At 47.6% G+C, this 25,419-nt stretch overlaps 1 protein-coding gene across 3 annotated transcripts in view; it reads right to left on the bottom strand.

Moving 5' to 3' along the window:
• Fndc3b (fibronectin type III domain containing 3B) overlaps positions 1-25,419 on the bottom strand; it is a 299,935-nt gene that overhangs the window by 20,067 nt on the left and 254,449 nt on the right. For all 3 annotated transcript variants that reach the window (XM_057756973.1, XM_057756974.1, XM_057756975.1), the window contains 7 exons: positions 24,257-24,375; positions 22,927-23,032; positions 21,810-21,982; positions 20,511-20,624; positions 20,160-20,309; positions 15,083-15,363; positions 5,462-5,674 (listed from right to left, as the gene is read on the bottom strand). In XM_057756973.1, the coding sequence (XP_057612956.1) occupies positions 5,462-5,674; positions 15,083-15,363; positions 20,160-20,309; positions 20,511-20,624; positions 21,810-21,982; positions 22,927-23,032; positions 24,257-24,375 (1,156 nt within the window). The remainder of the gene's footprint in view (positions 1-5,461; positions 5,675-15,082; positions 15,364-20,159; positions 20,310-20,510; positions 20,625-21,809; positions 21,983-22,926; positions 23,033-24,256; positions 24,376-25,419) is intronic.

Raw genomic sequence — 25,419 nt, 5'->3', positions numbered from 1 at the left:
ATGTTTGCTTGGTATCCAGAGACCAGAAGAGGACACCAGATCCTCTGGAACTGGAACTCCAGATGGTTGCAGATTGCCATACGGGTGCTTGGAATCAAACCTGGCTTCTCCGAAAGAGGAGACACTGGTTTTAACTGCAGAGCCATCTTTTCAGCCTTTTAACAGGTAAAGGCATGCACAGAAATTCTATGCTTACATTTTATTGCCTAAACTGTATTTTAGAGATTGATATATTCAAAAAAGAAATTCATTGGCATTCATAGGAAGTCCCCTCCCCCATTCATTTGCATTCACAGAAAGCACCCTCCCCCAACTTTAAGGTTCTTCTGAGATACTTGACATCCCCAGTTTTCTATGCATGCAATGAGTCTCGTCGCTGAGGACGTGGGGCCCAGAGCTTTCCAGATGTCTGTCCACTTCTGCTTCAGTGCAGGAAAACGCAGTTCATTTTCCTTCTATTTATTTATAAAGCAATTCAGAGGTAAAATGCACTATCTGGATTTGACTTTGAATCCAATCAGATCTCAAATAGTCCCTTTACCACCCTTCCGCCTTGATTGGTCCAAGGCATTTGGCTTGAAGTTGAGCAAGTTAACAAAAAATTTTTATTTTTTAGGACGAATCTTTATGATTTTATCCTAAGAACTAAAATGTATCTAAAATATTTTTCCTCTATTAATTAAGGACTGGAGTCCCAGGCATCACTATGTGTACTTCATAGCCTGGAAATCGCAGGCAAAAACCAGTCGAGGCGTACGGCTCTGCTCATCTGAAAAGTCAGGAGCAGGTCTAGGGTTAGGACAGAGGTCTGACGTGGGTGTCGAGGACTGCAGCTGCTACTTGGGATTGCAGAAAAGAAACAGAAGCCGTTCCCCATGGAGGATGATCATGTGGACCTGAAGTGCGGGGGTGGGGGAGGAATGAGGAGCACACGGGCTGGTTAGACACAAGCCATTTCCCGTGGAGGATGATCATATGGACCGGAAGTGCGGGGGGGGGGGGGGGGATTGGGAGCACATGGCTGGCTCTGAATCTCCCAGCAGTCATTTTTAACAGCAATGCAGTTTGAGAATGGAGCCAGAGTCAGCTCCGTAGCAGAGACATACTGAGACAGGTCGGTCACACTCTCTAGTCCCTTTCATTAGTTCCCTACAGCGTATTCTTCTGATTCAGGGTTTTTTTGTTTGTTTGTTTTTGTTTTGTTTTTTTGCTAACAGTCAGTAGCTAGCAACGCCGGAAGCATCACACAGTTCCATAGTCCCTGGCTGTCAGGGAAATGTCACAGTTACAGATCCTGATGGGGAGAGCAAGTAGTGACTATTCATTCCACTAGATGCCTCTCTCCTGTCTCATCTCCCTGGAGCCTTGCGTCGAAAAACACTGGCTGTCTGCGAGCAGCAGATTAACCGTAAACACATTCCTGGAATTTACAGCCCTCCTGTTGCAGTCCTGGGCACAATTACCAAGAGCATGGCCCGATGAGGGCTGGGCTCAACACCAGCGACAATTCCATTAGACCGGGCACCATTTCATTTCATAAACACAGACAAACGCATCTTCCAAAGTGTCGGGACAGTGCTATGACCTCAGCCTACGAGCTGAAGCTGCTACTCTAGCGAGTACATCAGGGGAACTTGGCTTTATGAGAATATTTGCTCGGCGTGTGTATTTTTCTAGCGTAACATGGAAACCAGAACCATTCAGATTTTCTATGCTGAATCTGTTAAGAATAATAGACCTAATCACCGCAAGGCCAAACTAATCTAATTTTTGCTTTTCTGTTGAAATTAAAATCTCTTGTACTGTCTGTTCACTGTTTAATGCTAATTCATTTTCTCAGCAAGATCAGCTCTTCCAAATCTGCCACATACCTCATGAGGCCAAGCACACGGTGGTAACTCAAGAAAACATTCTGCTAGTTGAATAATCATAATCAAACACTAGGCATAAACTTAGCCCTCTAGAGAGAAGCATGATTGCAATACTTCTCCATGAACATGGCCCTGAAGTCTCAGGAAATATGTGTCCTAATGAAAATGGAACGAACTCAGTCAGCTGGGCTGTAAGAATTCTTGATGTAGTTACCCTGAGGCAAAGCTTTGGGCCATGCTGGCTTGATCATTTCCTTCTGTTTGTAGGAAAGGAGCCCAAATGGGGAGGGAAAAAGGGAGGGAGGGAGAGGGAGGGAGGGAGGGAGGGAGGGAGGCAGGGAGAGGGAGGGGGATATACTAGCATATTTCACTTCTTAGAGAACTAAATGTAAACAAAGCTCCTAGTGCTTGGCATGCTCTTTGCATGTTCTCGATACACAGAATTTTCCTTCAGAAAGCTTAAAATATATATTTGAATCCCTGCATCATCTCGTGCACATGTGTGTGTGCACGTGTATCAGTACAGGTGTGTGGGTGGGCACATGTGGAGGCCAAAAGTCAACTGTGGTGTTGTCCTCAGGGTAGCTGTCAACCTTTCTTTGCCACTTGGACCTGACAAGGCTAGATTTGTTGGATAGTGAGCTCTTGGGATCCTTGTACCTTCACCACCCCAGTATTGCATAAAATCAAGTGTGGTGTGCATGCCTATAATTTCAGCCCACGGAAGAGTGAGGCAGGAACGTCAAAAGTGTAGGCTCATCCTGGCTACACAGTGAATTGAAAGTCAGCCTGGGATACATGGAACCATCTCGAAGAGAGAGAGAGAGGGAGGGAGGGAGGGAGAGAGGGAGTGAGGGATGAAGGATGGAAGGACAGACATTAAGCTAACAGAACTGTGACATATTCAAGTCCAGCGTTTTGTCCTTGATGCTGAGTCAAGAGCTGGCATTAAAGGCTTGGACCATTCACGAGCGTTCACTTTCAGACACTAAGGAAGGTCATCTTCAAACTAAAGTCAGGCTGTCCTCATCCTGTTAAATCCCAGGAAAACTATTCCACAAATAGAATAAGAATGTATTATGCCCAGGACTCACATCACTTTAATAACTTTCTGAGAGCACTGACAAATTTAATTTAGAAAGGATAAATGTGGACTCCAGCTCATAAAATTAAGAAAAATATCGTTCCTAATGGTCAAATTTCTTAAATTGCCAGTTCTATTTAGGCAAGTGATTTATTTGATGAACAAGGCAAGCCTTAGTATCTCTCTGCCTCCTTCCTTCCCCCACCTCTTCTGTCAAAGGAGCAAGCATGCATTGACTCCCAGATTCTGCAGTCTTATCTGTTTGCCGTATGGAGGTGTCTCATGCGAGCCACACTCATCTGCACAGATGCTTCTACAGCTTTCGCTCTGTGCTGAGGAGCCACTGTTGACCACCATCTGCACAGTTTCCACCAAGAACTCCTTGGGTGGCTGTCCCACCAGGGCAGAACTACAGAAGAATAGGGAGTCTCCCTGCTTCCCAGGTTCTCCAGGTTTATGGAGCAGTACAGCGCAGGCTCCAGCCCTTCTGTGCTATGTTTTTGGAGAACTACACAATATCCCCCCAAGATTTCTATTGTCAACAGATGCAAAGGCCTGGAAGATTTGGAAATATCCCTTAATACTGACTCTCACACACATCATGACTTCTGTTAGTTCAGAATGCTTGATTTTGCTAGTCCTCTGTGGCTGAGAACTTCTTTCAAGGTAGAATAATGACCCATTAAAAAGAGATCCAAAGAAACATATTCAACAGGATGAATGCTTTTGCATATAAAAGATAATTTTGATCTCCAGTGAACTTATCAAATCAAGCTCGCTGTCTCTGTGCTTAGGACAATGGCTGCTTTATTTTCTTTCCACCTGATCTTCCTGGAAAGGCCAAGTTCAAATGTGTGGTCTGTGTGCACATGGTCCAAACTCTCAGAACACTTTTCCCCATGGCACTAAATTCTAGGGTTTTCCATGAGTTAATGATACGTACTTGTGCGTTCTCCCTTCCTCTTCCCCTTTTTTGTATTTATTTCCATTCGGATGTCAACAAAACAGCTGTAACTCTCTCCCGGTTTTTGTTTATTTGTTTTGATGCTACCACTCCCTGGTAGAGCTAACTGTGCTGAAGGCCAAGACCTTGCTTTCAGTCTCCACACCAGTTCCTACACCCCATCTTCTGTTTGCGTATCTCCAGTGTCTCTGGGACATTACCAGTGGATAGGAAGGCTGTGTGAGGACATTCAGAACAGAACAGGAAGGCCTAAAGAGGCACTGTGGTCTCTGGAACTTTACCACATCTTTACACGTTTCTTTCTTCTTAGCAGACATGGTCTCTACCTCTGTCAACTTCTAAGAAGTTGGCAGAAGCATAGGGGTGCTTTTCCCAGACTCCCCCTGGCACCTTGCACAGTAGACACACAGGACAGTATTTGCCCCGGGTTTCTCAGGGTTTCCTTGGCCTTTGCTTGGTTGCTTTTCCTTAGCCAAGCACCCACTCACTGCCTCTCCAGTTGTTACTGGCCCTGACATTATTTCCACAGAACCCAGGGTATGGCTACTTCTCCGGATCTTGGTTTCCACTCAAGGTCAACAGAGCTCCACGGCAGTAAACTCAGTCTAACCTCCTGACTGCAGAGCAGTGGGCCAAGAATGTGTGGGAGAGGAAACCCCATGCACTGGAACAGAATGTGGTCCTATAGACAGGGATACAACAGGGGCAACCACTTCCCCGCTTCCAGGAACATCCAGTCTAACTCAGGAGTGTCCAACCTGCGGCATACGCATGCCCCACGGCAGCTGTGAATGTGGCCCAACACATCTGTATACTAACGTCGTGGCATATTGTCAAGTTCAACACAGATAATAGTTCATCACTGCCTTGGTTTTATGATAATCCTCTCTTCTGCCTGATTCTGATCAGAACCTTTGATAATAGAATATTCTATGACCACTAACTTCTGTCTTCTGATTGGCCATTTTCTGAGGAGATAAAGCTACGTTAAGTAAGCACGATGTGAAAGGCTGAATTTGATTTCAACATCTCCAAGTGTCCTCTGGGCAGGAAGTCTTGTAAGAAACAAATCTCTTATTTGCTCTGGTTAATTTGATATCACAGCACCCATAGTTGCAGAGTACATTCCCCATCTGTACATCACCCACAGCGATTCCAGATTGGTAAACATGTTTGTCCTGATGGTTACTGCATATTTAAAGAGGTACCATTTCTCCCAGGTCCCATTTTCCTTGGCACTTATGACTAATATAATGTTATTAGACAGTGGGGACTTGAATCTGACAATTTTCTGTTTTGATAATTTCTCTCCATCATCGGCCTTTATAAAGGGAAAAACATGTATCTGTTGTCACGTCGGGAGATGGGGATGTTTCAAACGCCTAAGAACTCCAGAGGGAGAACAGGGTACACTGCTGGGTAACATGCAAGAGCCACCCATCCGAGTTCCTTCTGTAAACAAGGAAGAGGGGTTTCAGAGGATGACGAGTATGAGATGAACAGCAAAGTTGGACGTGCCAGGAATGCACGCGCCCAGCTCACCTCTTGCTCCTGTCCTCCAGCTGCAGCGTGTATACCAGGTCACCAGCGGCATGTGTCCTGGAGTTACTGTCTCCCCACTTGAGCTTCAGGCTCTGAGGACCAGATGCAGCACATTCCAGTCTAGGAGGCAAAGGTGGTAATGGCCGAGTTTTTGCTTTAATGAACTGACTAAATGGTCCGACTCCAATCTCATTGACGGCCCGAATTCTGATCCTAGAGGTGGGGAAATAAAATGACAATGAAAGCTTAGGAAGTGGAATTTCCTTCATTCAAAATGAACATTTGCTGCCCCTAAAGCAAGGCTGTGGGAGACCAGCTAGAGTAAACCCTGGGCAGCTAGGAGAGGTTATATGCTCTGCTTCTAAACATAGCAAAACAGCGCATGAGCAAATTCCTCAGGATTTTACCTGGAGAAAAGCAGGCTGTGACAAGGTCTTATACTGTGGTCTAGCCACTGACAACTAACTCAAAGCCTTCTTTGGAGTCAGACTATGCATAAAGAATTCATTAAAAGAACAAATTCCCGATAGCCCTTTAACAGGACATCTGGCCTCTCCCCTTAGCCAGAGTCAGAGGCCACCTCTGGTAGTAGCAGGGTGCCACTTAGGTGTAGTACAGAGCTCTTAGTTGACGCTTGCTGTGTGCAGTAGGATGCGTCAATCCTGCCAAAAACTTAAAAACCAGCAGAGGTAAAATGTGTGCCCAAGACCTCCCACGGTGCAGATACTATCCCCATTTCCGGTCCCTCTGCTTCACCACTTTCTGATTAGCCAGCTCTCCACAGTCACCAAACAGCACATCGCTGGCATTGTGCTCCCCACCTTCAGACCTCTTTACACTGTGCACTACCACAGACGGCCCTACCAGCCCACGCCAGGGTCTGTCTCCGTTAATGCTCTGAGCAGAGGCCCTCTCTACTCTCGCCTCTCTCTTTTCTAGGTAATAAAAGCATTTACTAAGGTTTCACTTTATTAACAGAATTCTCCACCTCATATCTTCACAGTGTCACCCATGTTAAGCCCACTTAGGTCTGTGGCTTCGAGTTTCTTCCTGAATCCTTACGGTCCCTCCAATTGGACCCTCTCTCCAGATTCCTTGCTAGGTTCCCAGGAATCTGAACTCAAGATCACTGAGTTGACTGAGAAGGGTAGTGTTAACAGTTCAAAAAGTTTCAATATTTAAGACTTGATTTGAATTCATAACAGTTTTTCAAAACACATTACAATAAATAATATAGCCTAAGGAGAAATATTTAGAAAGCAAATCATTTTTACATATTTCTATGATTTAATTACTTTTATGGTATACTCACTTATAGCTTTTGTACAGGGTTTCTTTGTGTAGCCTTGGCTGTCCTGGAACCAGCTGTATAAACCAGGCTGGTCTTGAACTCACAGAGTACCACATCCTCTGCCTACCCAGAGCTGGGATGAAAGGCACGCACCGCCACCCCCAGCCCTCACTACAGCTTTTATTGCTTCTACGTTAATACAAAGTACCACTTACACATCACAACACTAAAGCGGAAGCTAGGAGACAAGTTCTTCAAGCCAAAAGAGCGTGCAACTCAACCTGGAGTATCTGTAACTTAGAAAAGAAAGGTTTCTCGCACACAAGGCAGAACACCACACTCCACTCCTCTTCCTCTCTTGGGGCAAAGGACACAGCCACCTCAGGACTCTGAAACCTTAAGTACCAGCCGGCACACGTCGGGAAAAGTAGGGTTGGGCTTCTCACAAGCCAACAGTATTTGTTTCCCCCTTTATCGTCAAGGGGGTTGGACTCAGCTAAGAAGTGGCCTCTATGAAGAAAGGCTGCAGAGAAAGGCCACTTCCCTGGCCTTGCATGGCTCTCAGTGAGGTGGGAAATTTCTTTTCTCTATTCTCCCATTTCCTAGACCTTAGGAATTCCACCTTGCTTACAGCCGAAAGGAGAAAAACCAGATGATCATATCAACTGACAAAGTATCTAACACAATCCAACCTCTAGTGCAATCAAAATGTTCTGCAAACAGGAGAACCTCTTTGATCTGAAGAGGGGCATCGAAGAAAAAGGGCCACAGCTACCATAATAGCTGTGAGAGAGGACATACTGTCCCCCTAAAACTAGAAGCGAGGTCAGCAAGGCCGGACCCCAGCAAGGATGCCTGGCGTGCTCTTCCTCCGATTTATCAGCATTTGTTAAGAATACTACCCTGTTCCGAGAGCAAACGGTAATAACAGAATCCACAAGATGCCAGTGAGAACACTGTAGAGAACCTATCCAGACAAAGAGACACAGGAGTCATGGACGGGGTGCTTCACAGAAAAAGTCTCAGTTGTCTTAGAATTGACCCATAGACAAAATTACATTAAAATCAATCCTGGTACTTGGGAAGCTGAAGCAGGAGGATGGAGCATGTAAGGTCAGTCTGGGCTGCAGTGTAAGGTCTTATGTCCAAAAATCAATAAATACATAAGAGTAAACTAAAAAGTCCTGGAAGGATTCTTAGGTGATAAACACAAGCTAATTCTAAAGTTATATGGAAAGGAAGCGTGAACCCAGACATAAACCGCCAAGACAGTGTGAACCCAGATGTAAACTGCTAAGACAGTGTGAACCCAGATGTAAACTACCAAGACAGTGTGAACCCAGACATAAACTGCCAAGACATGACGGACCTGCCTTTTCCTATTTCTATTATACAAGAAGTCACCTAAAATAACAGTAAAAGTCTAGAACTTTCTTTCCTCCTCACAGGAGCCCTCACAAATGCTCTACAGTGTTAGTGGCTGTCCCCTTTTCCACACCTGGGGCAGAAAGTGCAATAAAGGCTTCTGCAGCCAGAGAGGGGACATCCTGAAAAGCAGACCACGCTGCTAAAGTTATGGTGACCTCTCTCTTTTCAGGGGAAGGGAAGCCAGACAGAAGTCCAGCTCTTCATCAGTGCACAGACTGCACTGTGACCTCTAAGGCTGATCTGACAGTCTTTTCAGCATCCAAGCCATCGTGTGTCTTCCCTTTCATTCAGGACAGGGTCCATCCACACCCCAGGCTGAGGTGTGTCCTGCAATGCTGGCCCACAGCCCTTCAGAGCCACGCTCACCATGTAGTCCAGGAAGCCCTCTACCCTTTCTTGTGACCTGCGCAGCCCAGCAGTACTCAGTACACAAAAGGCAGCCAGCTGCTTAGGGCTGCTCTTCTGCTGTGCGCAACACAACACGAAATGAAACAAAACCTAAGACATGAGAATTATTTATAGGAATAAAAATGGTTTTAAAAATTCAAGTTTTAGCTAGTTTGACTAAATTCACTTACTTCCTCAAAGCATCTAAAGCAGTGGTTCATAACCTCTTTGGGGGTGGTCAAATGGCTTTTTCACAGCGGTCACAAATCAGATACCCTGCATATTGGCTATTTACATTACAATTCATAACAAGAAAAATTACAGTTATGAAGTAGTAATGAAAATATTTTCTGATTGGAGGTCGCCCCAACATGAGGAACTGTATTGGGTGGCAGCATTAGGAAGGGCTCAACACAGCTCTAGGCCTATGGTTCTCTGACTGGCTACGTTTGCTGGCACTTAATCTCCCTTTCATATAACACGCCATCAGCCACCAGTGCCAGCAAGAATACCGCGGTGGCAGGCGCCTCTCCTTAGTGGGGCATGCGGTCTCCCTCTTGAAAACATTGTTCATCCGTCCCCAGCACCAGCAGGAACACTGTGGTGACAGCTTCTTTGGGAGCCTCCTCCTCCTCCTGTTCTTCAGCAGTCGTCTGACACCTGTAAGCAACGGCTTCCTCATCAGTAAACAAGGATGGTGCCACCTTTGCTGAACTAACAGTTAATTAAGAATAGGGAACAGCTTACTTGTGACTTCTCAATGTCTTTTAGTCTGATTCAACCAGAGAAGTGCTGAAGTGGCCAGAAGCACACGGGTGAGATCCAAAGTGATTCTTTATGGCGTTCCTGACTCAGTGGCCTCAACAGCAGAAGTCTAGACTTCATAACAAGATGCCACGTCTCATTCTGACCACAAGGCCAGATTTTTGTCTAGTTGACAAAGGAGAGAGCCATAGCTCAGCTGCATTCAGTGGCTCGCAATGACTGAAACGTGGGGGGTGCTCAGATGTGGGTGCGTATGGGGTCCCTTTGGCTCAGAATCTTCCTGCATTCCTTCTTTTCCTGTCAAAAGCTGGACCTAACATGGCTATGAGTCCGACAAAAGGGTAATTTTTATTTAAGCCACACATTCAGGTCACCAACTGCTCTGCCAATAAGAGCCAGTAAGTTTATTTCACTTTATCCAGCATTTGGTCCTGAATCATCCACACAGACTTCAGAACACTCACTCCAACTGCCCCACACCTGCACAAGAAAATACCACGTGTCAGCAGAAACAACATCTGGGTCACTGATGCACTGAGCTAACATTAATTAGTCCTAAAGACAAAATAACACTCAGTGCTGAAAATGAGCTGAAGAGCTAAAAGGAAGCCGTCTTGCTCACCAGGGAAATGCCACGTGAGGAACAGAGGTGGCCGGGAAGCCCAGAAAGGACAAAGACAGCTACCATACTGTTTGTAGGGGCATGGAAATAATTCCCAATTTCTAAATTCCCGTGAAAGAACAGTGAGCACGACACACTGGGTAACAATGCTAAGAATTCATTTCAGAGAGTTAGAAAGAAAAATGAGCTTTAAGTTTTATTAAATATTACGATCTATTCCACACCTTAAAGAGAGAAGCACATTCACCCTGAAACTCAGATAGGACCTACAGAGTTATCTTCAAAAATGTGCACTGTATCAGTTTTTAAAGTTTAGAGCAATAAAAATAAATACAAGGGAAGCAGAATACGGCCTCCAAATTAGGGAAGTGACGTAGTCCTGATCTAGCGGTATCCTGGCCAGACTGCGGGAGAACATTTAAACATTCCCCAAGTCTGCACCATTCATCAGTATGCTAATACCACTGAATAAGTCAAATTAAGAAGCCTGTCTTTCAGGCTTCCAGTATCTTCCTTCTAGATGCCAACTATTCCTTGCTTCAGGAGGTCACACAGCCTTCCACAGTGCACTCTGTACGCACGCTCAGACTTCTGACATTGACTGTATTAAAAGAAGAATGACGTTCAAAACAAATTGTCCTTCAGGGAGAAGGTGACTATCCTTAAGAGATCAGCTACCCAGGTCTCATGTTGCTCCGAGTGTGGGATGGGGCGACTGAGGTCAAGGCCCGGGAAGCCTGGGTCGAGCCGCTCCTGACGCCCCGGTGACAGTAACCCACCAGCCCACCTCCACACAAGCACACAGGCCAACCTATAAGGCTGCAACTGCCTGAGTCCTGACTCACTTCTTTCTGATCAAACCATGAACAGCCAGTAGTCTATTGCATGCTCATGGCTAACCCAAGAAGGTAGCTAGAACCTCTCCAAACACAGGCAGCACTGCCAGCCGACTGCACTTTTGGCCCATTTCACAGATGCGGCAACAGAGGCATGAAGAGTTTCAGTTACCTCAACAGGCTGCGAGACACGAGCGAGGGGCTGAATCCACAGCTAAGGAGTCAGAACTCGGCTCCCCCAAACCCTGTCCCATTTCATTATGGTCAAGGGGTTTATGACTCACTTTCTGCAGTGAACACTGTGCTTACGACATAGTAAGAACTCAATAAACAATATTTTCACCCCTTTGACTTAGGAAAAATGGGCATAAGTGAGCCTAACAAACAAACCTATTTTATTTTTTCCTTGTTTTGCAGCTCAGTGTGAGTCAGACAGATAATGAGGTTGTGATCTCAGGTGACCTCACGACCAGTTCAGGAGGGAGAGAGGCATCTGCAGCCCTGCCCCCCCACCCCCCCACCCCCCCAGCAACACAGATCACTGCTGCACAGGGAGGCCACCAGGAAACAGGCTGTCAGAGGGGATAATGAAGGAGGCCACGGAAGCCACGCTAGGCAAGAGAGGGCGGATGAGGGGCAAGACACGGGGTGTCTGCCGTTATGAGGCCCAGTGAGGCTCAGTTTACAGAAGTGGGCTCAGGCACCTCCCCTCTCAACCTGCACATGCGTGTACATTTCAGGGCAGAGGTTTTCACACTTACACACGCTTCTCATGCTGGGCTAATTAAACTGGCACTCAGATCTCATGCCAGACTTATTATTTTATAGGACATTGTTCTCATTAATGACTGTCACCACGTTTTACCCATGACCCACAGACAACCAGTCTCGAGTCCTGAAGTTGTAGTTTGCCATGAAGAGCTGGGAACAGGAAAGTTTCTGTACATGGAAGAAAGGAGTTTGGATTCCAGTTCCAAATCTGCCCGGGATCTGTGTACCTTGGTGTACTTCCTAAATGACAACGCCACCTGTCCTCCAGACTGCAAACGACAGTGGGCCATCTCAGGGCCAAGCTCCGTGACCAAGACGCATCATCCTCACAATCTCATCCTTAAAATCTCTTACATAATAACTTTTTACCTTTATTTAGTGTGTGTGTGTGTGTGTGAGAGAGAGAGAGAGAGAGAGAGAGAGAGAGAGAGAGAGAGAGAGAGAGAGGCAGGCGCATTTCTGCAAATACACCACAGCGGAAGTTAGAGAACCATTCACTAGAGTCCCTTCCATCACATTAGCTCTGGGGGTTGAACATAGACTGGCAGCCTTGGCAGCAGCCACCTCTGTCTGCTGAGCCATACTGCTAGCCTAAATTTTATTTAAAATTCCTTTCCTGTTCTAACTTATTTAGTTAATGTGTATGCCACGTGTCTGCGGATGCCTGCAGAGTCCAGAAGAGGGCGCTGGTTTGTTGAATTATACAGGACAGATGGCTGTGAACTATCTGATGTGGGTACTGGAGCTGACTGGGTCCTCGCAACAACAGTTAACTGCTGGGCCATTTCTTCAGCAACTATCTCAGTGTACTCTTTTTATTTATTTGTTCTAACAGCAGCGGGGAGAGGGGTCTGTTGGAACACTGATTTCTGTCCCAGGGGTCATTAGAGATGCAGTCTAGAGAGGACAACATGCAACTCCTATACTCACAAACATAAAAAGGGCTGAGAGATGGCTCAGTGGCTAAGAGCATTTGCTCTTCCAGAGGACCTAGGTTCTATTTTCAGTACCTACATGGAAGGTTACAACTGTCTAAAACTCCAGCAGATTCATGGGCACTGCATGCACACTGTGCAGACATACATGTAGGCAAGACACATAAAAATACTAAAAAAAAAATAAAAGTAAAAAATAAAGACACAAGCCTTTAAACCTCATACAAGCTGATCATCTTAGCTGTATTTTAACCAATTTATGGGACAGAAAAAAGTGAGGGAAAGTTGACCAGACCAAAATTAAGCCCTTAGGTTTGTTTGGAAACAGTGGTGGAACTCACTAAAATTGCTCTGACTGTCTCTGAGACAGAAGCACACAGTTCTGTGTTGACTAGACTTCCATGCACAGCATCCAAATGTACTCCAGAGGCAAGCAGCTTCACCAGCTGAGCAAGCATCTCACCAGCCATGTTCCCCTTTATTCAGTTCTGACCTGAGGTCCCACTTTTGTGTGTGTCTAAGGATTAAGCATGGAACTCGTGGCCGCACACATTCTAAGCAAGGACTCCATGTCGAGCCACAGCCCCAGACCTTGCTAGTGCCACCTATGTCATTTAGTGTGACTACAGTGAACCAAGGGACTCGCTCCTTGCACTGTAGATCACCCATTCTCCAAAGCTGTGGCTTAAGGGGCCTTGAAATCTTCACATGCGCTCTAAGCCTGCAGGGCACGCTGTGGCCAAGAGGGCCCTCAACACGATGAGCGTGTTGAAAACAAACAAGGAAAAATCTGCCACTGCTCTGAAAAGCAAAATTAGTTTTTGAATTACTCAGAAAAAAGGTATTTGGAAAGAGAGCTGGGTGATAAGAAATGCCAGGATGGAACATCTGGACCTCTCAGCTGCTGAGATGCCTCTTCTTTAGCTTTTGGCAACAAGGAGAGCGTAGGGCTGGAGAGAGAGATTCCTCAGCAAATGCTTGCCCTGCAAGCATCAGGAACTGAGTTCCAGTGTCAGAATTTATGTAAATTTATGTAAAAAAAGCCAAGTGTACGGCAAGGTCTTGTAATCCCAGCAAAGGGAAGGTAGAAAGAAGTGGACAAGGGCTTGCTGGCCGGCCACACCTGAGACTAATCAGCCAGCCCCAGGTGGGGGAGAGAAGAGGAGGGGGGCCAGCACTGGGGGGGCTTTAACGCCAGCAGGTCTGCATATTGAGCTCCAGGCCAGTCAGGACTACATAGTCTCAAACCAAACAAAATCAAATTAAAACCAAAACGATAAACAAAAACCAAACCATCCCAAACCAACCAAGGTGGGACCACCTGAGGAACAGCAGCATCAAAGATCCCTCTGGTTTTTTTGTTTGCTTGCTTGCTTTGTTTTGTTTTGGTTTTTCAAGACAGGGTTTTTCTGTACCTTTGGAGCCTGTCCTGGAACTAGCTCTGGTAGACCAAGCTGGCCTCAAACTCACAGAGATCCATCTGCCTCAGCCTCCCACTAGATCCCTCTGGTTTCTATAAGCATGAACACACATGCACACACATAACGTACACACATGCACACACACAAGTGTACCCACACGTGCACACACACACACACACACGCACGCACGCACACGCTCAAGACTAGAGAATGAGAAAGCACTGCAGAAAACACAGGAAATGGCAGATTTTCTTCTGAAGCAGCAGCTTGCTGCTGACCTGCTATCACCCCCGCCCCCAGGAAGCTGGAGTGCTGTGGGAGGAGACTGCTGTTGGCCTGCTATCATCCCAGCCCCCAGGAAGCTGGACTTCTGTGGGAAGATGGGTCAGACTGCTGGCCACCTCCTGTGGCTCAGTGTCCGCATCTGATACCCTGATACCCGCGCATTTCCTCCTTACTAGATGCCCACCTGGGAATAGTCTTGTTTTCCTCTTAACAGAGGTTGGGACCCAGGGGATACCTGGCCTGAAGACCAGGACCCTAGCCTGAGCTGACCTCCCCTAACCTGACAACCCAGAGCCCTAAAGCAGGAGCTCCTGCTGGGCCACAGAGACAGGCTTTCTGGATCTCCCCCAGTGAGATGGGCTGATGGCTGCAAGCTCTGAGCTTTGCCTGAGTCAAGGCGGCTCTGAGCAAGTGCTAAGTGTTTTGAAAGTGTGAAGGGCCAGCTAGGAGAAACAGCAGGCAAGTGGGAGCAACCCACGTGAGGAACTCTGTTCTGTCCACTGTGGAATCCTGAATGACCCCATGTCTGCTCTGGGGGAGTGAGCAGAATGAGGGTGTCCGGTCTGAAGGTTGTCAGGAAGGTGGCCTGGGAGGGGATGGAGTATGCAGTCACATGACTCACAGAGAAAATATATGAAGAAAGGGGAAACCAAAGGTACAGGAGGGGAAAGTGATTTCAAGACTGAGACGAAATTCTCCCTTAGAAGCTAGGAATGTACCACTACTGTAAGTAGAAAGCAGTACAAGCCTTTAAACTATATTTCATTTAGTACCTTTAAAGATGTTAAAGAGGAACGTCTGGAACGTAGTAACTTAGGACGGATGCTCAGCCCTGGAACTGACACCGTGGGCCAGATTTCTCACAGCATTCTGCACTCACCGGTACGTAGTCTCTGGAAGGAGGTCCTTTATCACGTGTGTGGTAGTGTTGCCCACAGTAATACTAGTGTCTCCGAGATCAACGTTGTAAGCAACGATTTCAGATCCATTATTGCACGGCTCTTCCCAGTTCAGTACAAGGCACACAGAGGGCGAGTCCAGGTGGGCATCGAGGGGCTCCTCCTCCAGGACACACAGCGTGGAGACAGGGTCGGGGGCAGAGGCAGGCGTCTGGCAGTGGACAAGCTCGCTATACGGCCCTGCACCTGCTGGATTGAAGGCCTAGAAAACAGAATGGTGTTGCCCGGTCACATCACGGCATCAGCACCTGCCAGTGCCTCCATGTTAGCCAATGTTAACCACATCACGGCATGAGCACATGCCAGTGACTCCACGTTAGCCAATGTTAACCACATCACGGCATGAGCACATGCCAGTGCCTCCATGTTAGCCAATGCTAACTTTTTTGGTATGTATCTGTGTACATGTGTGTGTACATGCATTTGCATGTGGAGGTCAGGGGTCATCCTTAACTGCTCTCCACCTCTGCCCCGATGTCTAGGATGGCATGTGTACCCTACTGCCTGTGAAAACCCAGGAGGTTTCTCAGCTGCCATCTTTCGTATCCTCCAAGCTGCTCAGGTTGTACCCAGAGTTCCTGGGAGCATCTGTGTCCCAGTCACCCATGTCTCACCCATCAGACCACCTGAAGTCACCCTAGAGCAACCACCCCCTCTCTAGCCAATGTGACACCCTCTCTGGTCTCAGCACGGGCCCCACCCCAGAGATTGTACCCACAGTGATTAGAGGGACATGCTAATACAGAAGTGAGGACTTCCTTTGGTTTTACGCTTTACTTTACGTGTATGTGGAGGAGTGCACATGTACAGGTGACCCACGTGGCCAGAGAAGGGAGGTGGACGTCCTGGAGCTGTAGCTACAAGTGGCTGTGAGCAACCTGACATGGGTGCTGGGAATCGAACTTGGGTTCTCTGGAACAACAGGGGCTTTTAACCACTATGCCCCCTCCAGGACTTTCAGTTTGAATCTTTGGTGGCATCCATCTTACCAGAACAGAGACGGAAGCCCTTTACTACAGAAGCACACAGAGACCCTATCTGACGCTTGTGACCTCGCGTCAAAAGCGCCATTAGCACTTGGCTTTCATCGCTCACTGTTCTTAATTTCACTGGCTCTGCCGACTTCCTTGCCAGTCCTCACGGACATCTACCTCAGGACCAGTGCCCTTGTGGTTTCTTACGTCCAGAGGCTTTCCTCCCAGACTTCTCTGCAAGCCCTTGCTAGCATCCTATTTCAGCACCACTAGCATAGACAGAGCTTGTTTATCTGTGGGCCTGGAACGCCTCTGACAACCTGACCAGAAGCTGATATGGAAGACATGTTCCATACGTGTTATAAAGCACTACATAAGTGTTTATAAAAGTAGTATTCTCTTTCAAAGAATAAAATATTTGGCAACTTTTTTTTTATAGCAATAAGAATCTCAGGACTGGAGAGATGGTCTCTGGTTGAAAGTACTGGTTGCTCTTCCAGAGGATCAAGGTTTAATTCCTAGCAACCACATCTGCCTGTATTCCAGTTTCGGGAGATCTGACACCTTCCACTGGCCCTGCGCATACGTGGTGCTGCACATTCGCCACGCAGTGTCATACACACGCAGGCACAACATACATATAAAACAATAAGATACTTTTTTCAAAAGAAAAGGAAGTGATAAAAGCCAGTTCTTGATTACGCGTAAGAGTATGTCAGCACAAGCAAGGAAACTAGACAGACAAATTTGAATTTTTAAGGCCTAAAACAAAGCATACAGTTCTTTCCTTGTTAATTAAACAACAGAATTCCCTAAAGAAAAGACAGGTTAAGGACATTTGCTTTCCTGAACTCCCACAGAAGCTGCGTGGGAAATTTGAGACAGTATGGCTTCATCCCAAACCCTTGGACCCTTTTCCCAAGAACTGTAGCTTAACAAATTATTTCAAGAATCTGTATCTAGAGATTTAATTTAATTTCTGTTCTTTTGTAGTACTGAGGACTGAACTTATAGCCCTGTGCATGCCACAGAGTTTATTTAGATATAAACTTATCACAAGGACTTGAAGAATTGAGACACAATGACAGCAGGGATCCTCTCTGCAGAGGGAGGGGAAGGCCGAGTGTTTCCCCAGTGGTCACATGGGCTGTACCGGTGACGTGGTGGTAAAGCCACAGGGCCAGCACAAGGAAAAGCCTCAAACAGAGGAGCAGTTCCCCAACTTTTCCCAAACTCTCTGAGCTAGCTCTGAACTCACGGAGAGCCGCAGGAACACTAGCTTCTGCTCAGCTCTTCCCATGCTTCCCCTAATGCCCACAGTTACACCTCAGAGATAACAATCAAAACCAGCAGCTGGAGACTGGAAGAGGCTCAGCGGCTAAGGCACTGCTACACTCCCAGAGGACCCCTGTGAAGTGCCAGGACCCAAATGACAGCTCACAACCAGCTCTAGCTATCGTCCCTCTTCAGGCCTATGTGGGCACTGCATGCATGTGGTACAGAAGCATTCAGGCAAACAACCATGCATATAAAATAAAAATAAATAAGTCCAAAAAATAAAAAAAAGACAGAACATCCCAGAAACTCTCCTTGGTGCAGTGCTGTACACGGCACAGACCTAACTCAAATCTCACACCTTTCCAGCAGTGTCCTTCCTCTACCGGGGTTCTGCCCGCTGCCCTACTTCCCTCTGGTGGGCTGTGGAGAAAACTCTTTCTTGATTTACACACTTCTGATTCAAACTTTTCAAAGGAAACTTAAAAGCATCCGTTACTGAGCAAGCAATACTATGGTTTCGTGCACAAATGGCTCTTGTGAATATTTACTGGTTATTCATTAGTGTGTGTGCATGGTCGGGGGATGGCTGGGGATAAAGGGTAGTTTTACCACTAACCAAGACACTTAATCAAAATATTCCCAAGGAACAAGACAAAAATTCCTGAGAAAAACAAAAAATGTCTTAAATCACTTTTTAGAAAACAGGAGAGTTATGAGAAAAACGGATTCTTTTAGAATGTCAAATATTCAGGGCTGACTTGACCACACAGTAAGGTCAAGTGGCTGGAATTTGTAATTTCTATGTAATCCACAGATACCAAGAAGTCAGTAAGGATGGAAGAGACTTGCTCCTGGTGATATTTCTTCAGCTGACTCTCCTGTCAAAGGTTCTAGTTCATTTCATGACAAGCACAGACATTTAAATGTCTGTTTTTACCCCTGGCTGCCAAGGCAGAGACACGGGGCTGTCATGCAGGCTCTGTCTGATCACTCTGCTCTATTCTCTTCCCTGTTAAAACCAGTCTGAGTGGGAACACGTACCCACAGCTAAGCTAAAGAAGCACATGGCAGGAAGGGCTAACGAGAGAGCAGACAGCTCTGGTTGGAATCCGGCCCTGTCTCAGTGTCCCCTTTCCCAGTGCCTCGGCCTCACTGGCACGAAGACTGGACGACATGCCGTGGCACGGATTCAGGGACAAAGCGCCAATGACGTGACGGCTGGTCCATTCACACAGAAACGAAGGGCACTGCCCCACAAAGGTGTTTAATGAGAAATGTTTAAGATGAAGCAGGCTTCCAAAGTCAAGAGAAAGGCCCTGGTTATCAGGAAAATTAACATACAAAGGGATTATCTTCCATAACAAGGCTAGGGATACAAAGTGCACGTCTACCATTCCATTTGCTGCAAGGCCAAACATAGACAGGGTGACCGTCAGCTTGCCATCTTTGCTTCTCTATCTATGAAATCTACTTATGCTCAGAGACAGGCTGCCTCAAGGGCTGTAGCTCTCCTGGTCATCCTTCTACCCCAAAGAAAACAGTGCTCAAGAGGCTGCTATTGAATATGGAACAAGTGGAGACCAAGGACCCCACAGTCTCAGGGTGCTGGGAGTCTGTGGAGGGGAAACCCCAGTGAATAAAGTAAAGGCACCTATGACAAGTCACATTCTTAGGGGCAGGCTATGGACCATGGTGCCTGCATTACTCTGTGCTCCCAGACTGAAGCTTATGATGGCCAATGGGAAATACTCCACCCTTCCAGGGAAATGGCCTTGGGCATGTCTGGGGGGACCAGCGAGGTGGGGAGGCCTGCGTGGTGCTATCCTAGACTGTGTGCGTGCAGAGGAAGCTGAGCCTCACCGCATGTTCACTGCTCTCTGCTTTCGGATTAGATACGATTATAACCAGCTGCTTCGAGGTTCTGCTGCCTTAATTCCCTACTATGCTGCGCTCACTGCACCTTTAAACTGTAAGCCAGAACATACCCTTCCCTTACATCGGCGACAGGAAAGAAACTGAGGCAGGAGACCAGCTCAAATGACTAAAATATCTGTTTCTGTGTTTATAGCTCAGTTCAACAGCTGGTGTATATATGATTTTCCTGTCTGGGTGTCAGTTCTGAGCTGCTTTCCCACAGAAGTGAGATTCAAATACATCTTTCATGAAGAACTGGGAGAGCTTCCTACTGGCTCTAGGTCACCTGTCCAATGCGCTGGAAAACAGTATAGAAGATACTGCTACTGAAGAGAAGATCAGAGAAGAATCTGGTTTGGCTTTTACATGTTATAACCTCCTAGAAAACACACACTGGTGTATGTGTGTTTATGATGCTGTGCATATGTGCCCACTCTGTGTGTGGCAGTGTGTGCAGTATGTGGTGTGTGGTATGTTTATGTGGTGTGTGTGTGTAGGGGACAAGCCAACACCAGGTGCCTTCCCCTCTCTTCTCCATCTTATTTTCTGAGACAAAGTCTTTCACTAAAAGTGGAGCTCACCAGTTTGGCTACTCTCCGAAACCCACCCTTATCTAGCCTATCCACCCCAGTGCTGGGGTTCCAAAAGTACTATAGCACCTAGCAGTTATATGCTGCAGGGATCTGAACTCATGTCTCCATGTCTGTGTGGTAAGCACTGCTCCAAGAGAGCCCTCTCCCAGTCCACAGAGGATTCTTCCTCCTTGTGATCCTCCCCTACAGCCTTTCAGGGAACACCTGCCTTTGGGAGCGGTGTCCAGATAGTCACCTACCTGTAGTCTGCAGCAATACTGGGCAGCAGGCAACAGATTCTGGATCTCAAAGCAGGTGTCTGGACCATGGTAAATGAGTTCTAAGGATTCTTCATCTTCACCCCATTCCAGCCTGTACTCGGAGATGTCAGCACCAGGGCTCTCCGGGCTCTGCAGGGCACACGTCTGTTAGTCATCCCACTCAAAGGAAGCGGGACAGCGCGTCCAGGGTCATCCAACACACGCAAAGGGAAAGGTGGCACTCAGCTTCCTCTCAGCTCTGACCACTTCTACAACTGGAAGTGATATAACTTTGTGTGTGGGTGAAAGCAGAAGCAACAGAAACTGACGGACAGCACGTGCGTGACTCACCTCCCACCCCACCAAGATGCATCCATCCGGCGTGAAGGAGATGCATGGAGCTCTGCACTGCCCAGGGGGCCCCGTGGCGGTGGTGATCTCCGACACGTCGGAGTAGGGGCCGTACTGAAAGGGAAGAACACATGTCTCTGCACGTGAGCATGGAAATCTTATAACTGAGGAAAAGGCCAACAGCATCCACAGTATAATTCAATAAAAATATCACCCGATGTTATTTGTTCTGGCCGCTGGCATCCACTCTCCCTTTTGAGACAAGAGTTTGCCATGTAGCCCCAGTTAGTCTTAAACCCACGAAGCTCCTGCCTCAGCCTCCGGAACGCAAGGATTTACAGGCATTCCCACCATACCTGCTAGTTACCTGTATTCTCTGTTTTGAAAAGCAACACTGCTGTAACATATTTTCAGAATGCCCCTGGGTCTCATGTGAAATGACTTTTCTTTATACTGTCAATGACCAGCACATATTGTCAATTAGCCTTTCTTCTCTTTTTAAGTAAATTCTGTCAATTAATGAAATGCAACAATTCTCATGGAGCTCAGTGGTACACAACACCGAGGCTTTGGGAGCTGATGCTTCACATTTCTGCCCATCCCTGACACTCTTTGTGGGCCACCTACTCCCCATTTCCAAGCCCCTGCAGGTCTCTTAAAGAACCCATCTCTCTACCACTTCACAGAGACAAAAGGACAGTCCCTCTGTGCATCTATACAGACACACATCCTCTCAGCTTCTGACCCCCAACACCAGACGCATGAGACAGGAGGAGGAGGCAGAGACTTGTGGAGTTTTCAGGGGAATCAAATAAAAACCATTAAGCTGCCTCCTCAGGCCCCACCCCCTCTGTGTAGAGAACTAAGCTACTCAAGGCACAGACAATATGTTATAATGCTTTCTGGGGTGCGTATACATTCATGTGTGTACAGTACCTGTGTGTACTGTGGAGATGGGAGACCACCTCTGCTTCTACCTTGTTTTCTAAGGCAGAACTGGTATTCTCCTGCTCTACCTTCTCAGTGCGGAGAGCACAGGCATGCTCCCCGACGCCTAGCTTTCTAAAATGGAGGATTTGGGCTCCAACTCTGCGTGTGCAAAAGCTCTCCTGACTCACTTTGCCTAAATCCCCTAGAGAACTTCACTGAGGGAAGCAGAACGTTTGTAGTGCCGGGCCTGTAGGAAGTGGCGACAACACTGCTTCTCAAATAGGATCGTGCCACACAGTGAGCGGCTGTGGGCGGGGGCGCACGCTCCTGAGGAACTTGAGGGGACTGAGGAGGTACACGCACACTCACCCCTCCGTCATTCAGAGCCCGCACTCGGAAGCGATACACAGTCCCAGGAAGCAGGTTGCCGACTGTGCACTCCAGCTCGGGCCCATGGTACACCTCGGAAGCAACATCCTCAGGCTCTGTCATCTCCACACTGTACTCGGAGACCTCGCAGCCACTCTCAGACGCAGGGACGTCTTAGGATGTAAAAATGGTTTTTCATCTTTGAGCGCTGTTTCTGGATTTCTATTTTTTTTAAAGTTTGTTTTATTTTTACAGGTGTGTGTGTGTGTTTGGGCCTGCACGGAGAGGGCAGTGAAGCCTCTGAAACTGGAGCTATGTGAGGCTGTGAGACTTTGTGGGTGATGGGAACTGAGCCCCTGCTATAGTAGCAAGTGCTGTCTTAGCCACTGGACCATTTCCTCAACCTGAAGTTTTGGATTTCAGTTGACTGAGTTACATTCGATTTTCTATCAATATTTTCCAAAATATGTAGGTGCTATGTCTTTTGAGTTTCTGTTCCAAGAGGAGCCTCCCAATCAAAGAAATGAAAAGGCTCCTGAACAATCCCAGCCATCCAAAGCAGAGGCGTTTAAACAGGTTTGGTCATAGTAAAAAGAATCCAGGAGTAATGAACACTAGCCAAACCATCACACTTCAATAAAGGAGAGGGAAAGAGGGAGGGAAGGAAAAAATCTAATGTCAGGTGTCATGCCAAGTCTACAGGACCCCAGACTGTCTGCTAGCACTCTACACATTTACACTGGCAGTGTGCACATGCGCTGCTGGCACACTGGAGGCAGTGGAGTGAATGCTGTGGAGAACAAGGACCCACCGAAGAACCTGGGCCATTTCCGGTTTAATCTCTACATTTTACACAGGTTGAACAATCCCTGCACAAGGCAGGCTATTCTGGGATTTCCTCTAGAAATGTGACCTCTGAAAGGTGGAGTAGCAACAGTGTGTGCAGCACCCCAGGAATGGGAGCATGAGCGAAGGGGTGTGGGGTGAGGGGAACCCGAGGTGCAGGTTACGGAGAGCACAGCTATGCTAGCAGGGGCACAGCTTAAGAAGGAAGCCCTGGAGACGAGTGACAAGGCACTGTCCTGGTCGATGCCCACACGAAGGTTCGTACACTCACCCCATTCTAAGTGGACTTCTTTGTGCTTTGGTCTACCCAAAACCCTCGGCGGTCGGCACTGGCCTGGCGCAAGGCTTAGTGTGCGAACGGGGAGACTTTCAGAACACTGTGGGAGAAACACCGGAGAGACCATTGCTTAGTTATTGTGAACTGCTCATACCTTACCTACCAGGCTAAGTCTATCCCACAACTGTAAATGAAACCAAAAAGGAATTACAAACTAGACGTGTGTGCCTGTCATGTGTCAAACTCTCCAGGAGGGTCCACGCCGGTCTACATGTGTGGTGGGCTCTCACGGCATACAGTGCCGGTTACAACAAGAGCGGCTCCCTCTGACGTCACATGACTAGGATGGAGAAGCGTCCACCCTAAGCACATGTATTTTCCTTTACGTCAACACTAGAAGGACCCTTCATGAGGATGCTAGGGACCACACAACAACTGGATAAAATGAAGAATGGCTCCTTAAACGAACAGCCAGTCACAGAAACGGCAGAGGAGGGTCAACGGGAGCACTCGTCCACCAAGCCTGACTTTCACGGTAGTTCTGTAAACGCTAAAATAACTAGGCCTCCCTTTTGTGGGATCTGGTGTACCAGGCTGGTGTAAAAAAGCTCACCATCTTACAAGAATCAAAGAAATAGGGTGCAGCCAGGCAGCTCCAGTTCCTTCCAGAGCAGTGACAGATGGGAAGTGGACTCTGTGCTGTCAAGTAACACATATGCTGCCCTGCAAAGCCCCTCACGTGGGAGGTGCCCTGATGCTCCATGGTTATGGTCTGGATACACTCCAACAGAGACATTCCGGGCAGTCCCGCACGGGGGAAAGAGTGTTCTGACTGGGCTTTTGCAACTGCTATGCTACGCATGCGTGCGTGCGTGTGAGTGTGTGTAAAATTCAGGAACATGTTAGACAGGGCAAGCCTTATATTCAATAATCAATCTGCTACCGGGTGATGAGGTCATCTCTCTTTCTCATCATATGGTTTCAAATCATCTACGGTGAAAACACTTTGAACACAATGCCTATCTCATGAGTCTCAACACCACACCCACACTCATCCCAAGAGTACTCTGCAAGCATTCGCTCGATTGTATGGAACCTCTGAGCACTGTGTGTGGCAGAAACCGGGTCTCCTGACATGCCACCTTGTTGGTCTGCATTAATACAGATAGAGACGAGACATGGCTGCTGCCTCAGACCAACATGGGAAATTAACCAACAATACTGCTTTTACAACAGCCTCCCAGCAGGTGGCAGTAAGGGAACTGCTACACGTTCATTCAGCTGTTACTGCCGCGTCCGTCCTGTCACACACTGACTGACCAACCTGACTGTGCCCACCGGTGCTGATGCAGCAGACCCGCAGTCTGTACAAAGTGCCTGGCTTCAAGTGGGTAAAGACATACTCCGTAGCAGAGCCGCTGTAGGCCACTTCCCACTGACCAGCTGTGAAACGAGACGCGTGTAAGTTAGAAGCAGCATCTGGGGCAGAACACCAAGTGGCTTCCACAGAAGCCCAGCACCACCTGGCACCAATATACACATGGCCATTTTTTATGGCCACAGAGACGTTGCTGACCATGAGGTCGGGATGTGGGAAGCCATATGCCATGGACGTTAGCACGGGAGGCGGGCACTAAGAGAGTGTTGAGTAGCCGTGAATGCCATGGGGAGGTGGCCACAGGACCAGCTAGTCAGGCCAACTGCACCTTTACAGACCAGGGCTCTGGGAAGGCTGCTGTGCTCCAGGATCCCACCTAGGAAGATGTGCCCAACGCTGAGGAGTCAGAGGGGTAGCACTCGGAGTGACTCAGAGACTGAAGGGAGCAGACGGGGTGGCTGGGGGTGTTCCCAGGCTGATGCCCCTCGGGGAGAAGCACCTAGAAGCGGTCCCGCCACTGCCTGCTTCAGCATCAGGCCACAGGGATGTCTTCTCTCGTGTGGTTTCCAGCTGGGCACTCTACACAGCCCTTCAATTCACTGGCAGTTTTAGGGAAAATACGCTCGCCCTGTTCTATGGTGTTTTATACAGTCACGTCCACAAATTCCGTCAGCGGGCTATTACGGTAGACTTCATCCCTCCCTACCTTGTGGTCCTGGGTCTTATTACGTCAGAGTTAGGACAAAACTCCGTGGGAACTCGGAATTTAGACAGCGGTGCTTGAGTTACGGGTGGACAGCCCACACTGAGGACCAGCTGGGACAAGGAGACATGGAAAGCTCTATTAATTACTCCCATGCACGCCAGCTGCCGGTGCTGAGGGAAAATAACGCCCACTCTTGCACTGACTCAGCACCCGAGGGAGCTGGATGTGGGAAGTCGACTTACGCTTTCTCCATAAGCAACTGGGAGACACCGACTTCTCTCCCGGTCTTAATGTAAACACTAAGTGTGCTCTTTAGTGCAGAAACTGATTTCGTGTTAGGAACAGCTGTGCCCATCTCCTAGAATTCTCCTATTTTCAGCTTAGATAGTACTTGACAGGCTTT

This window comes from Chionomys nivalis, chromosome 24, assembly GCF_950005125.1.
Source record: "Chionomys nivalis chromosome 24, mChiNiv1.1, whole genome shotgun sequence".
Lineage (NCBI taxonomy): Eukaryota > Metazoa > Chordata > Mammalia > Rodentia > Cricetidae > Chionomys > Chionomys nivalis.
This window is presented reverse-complemented; position numbering and strand designations above follow the sequence as displayed.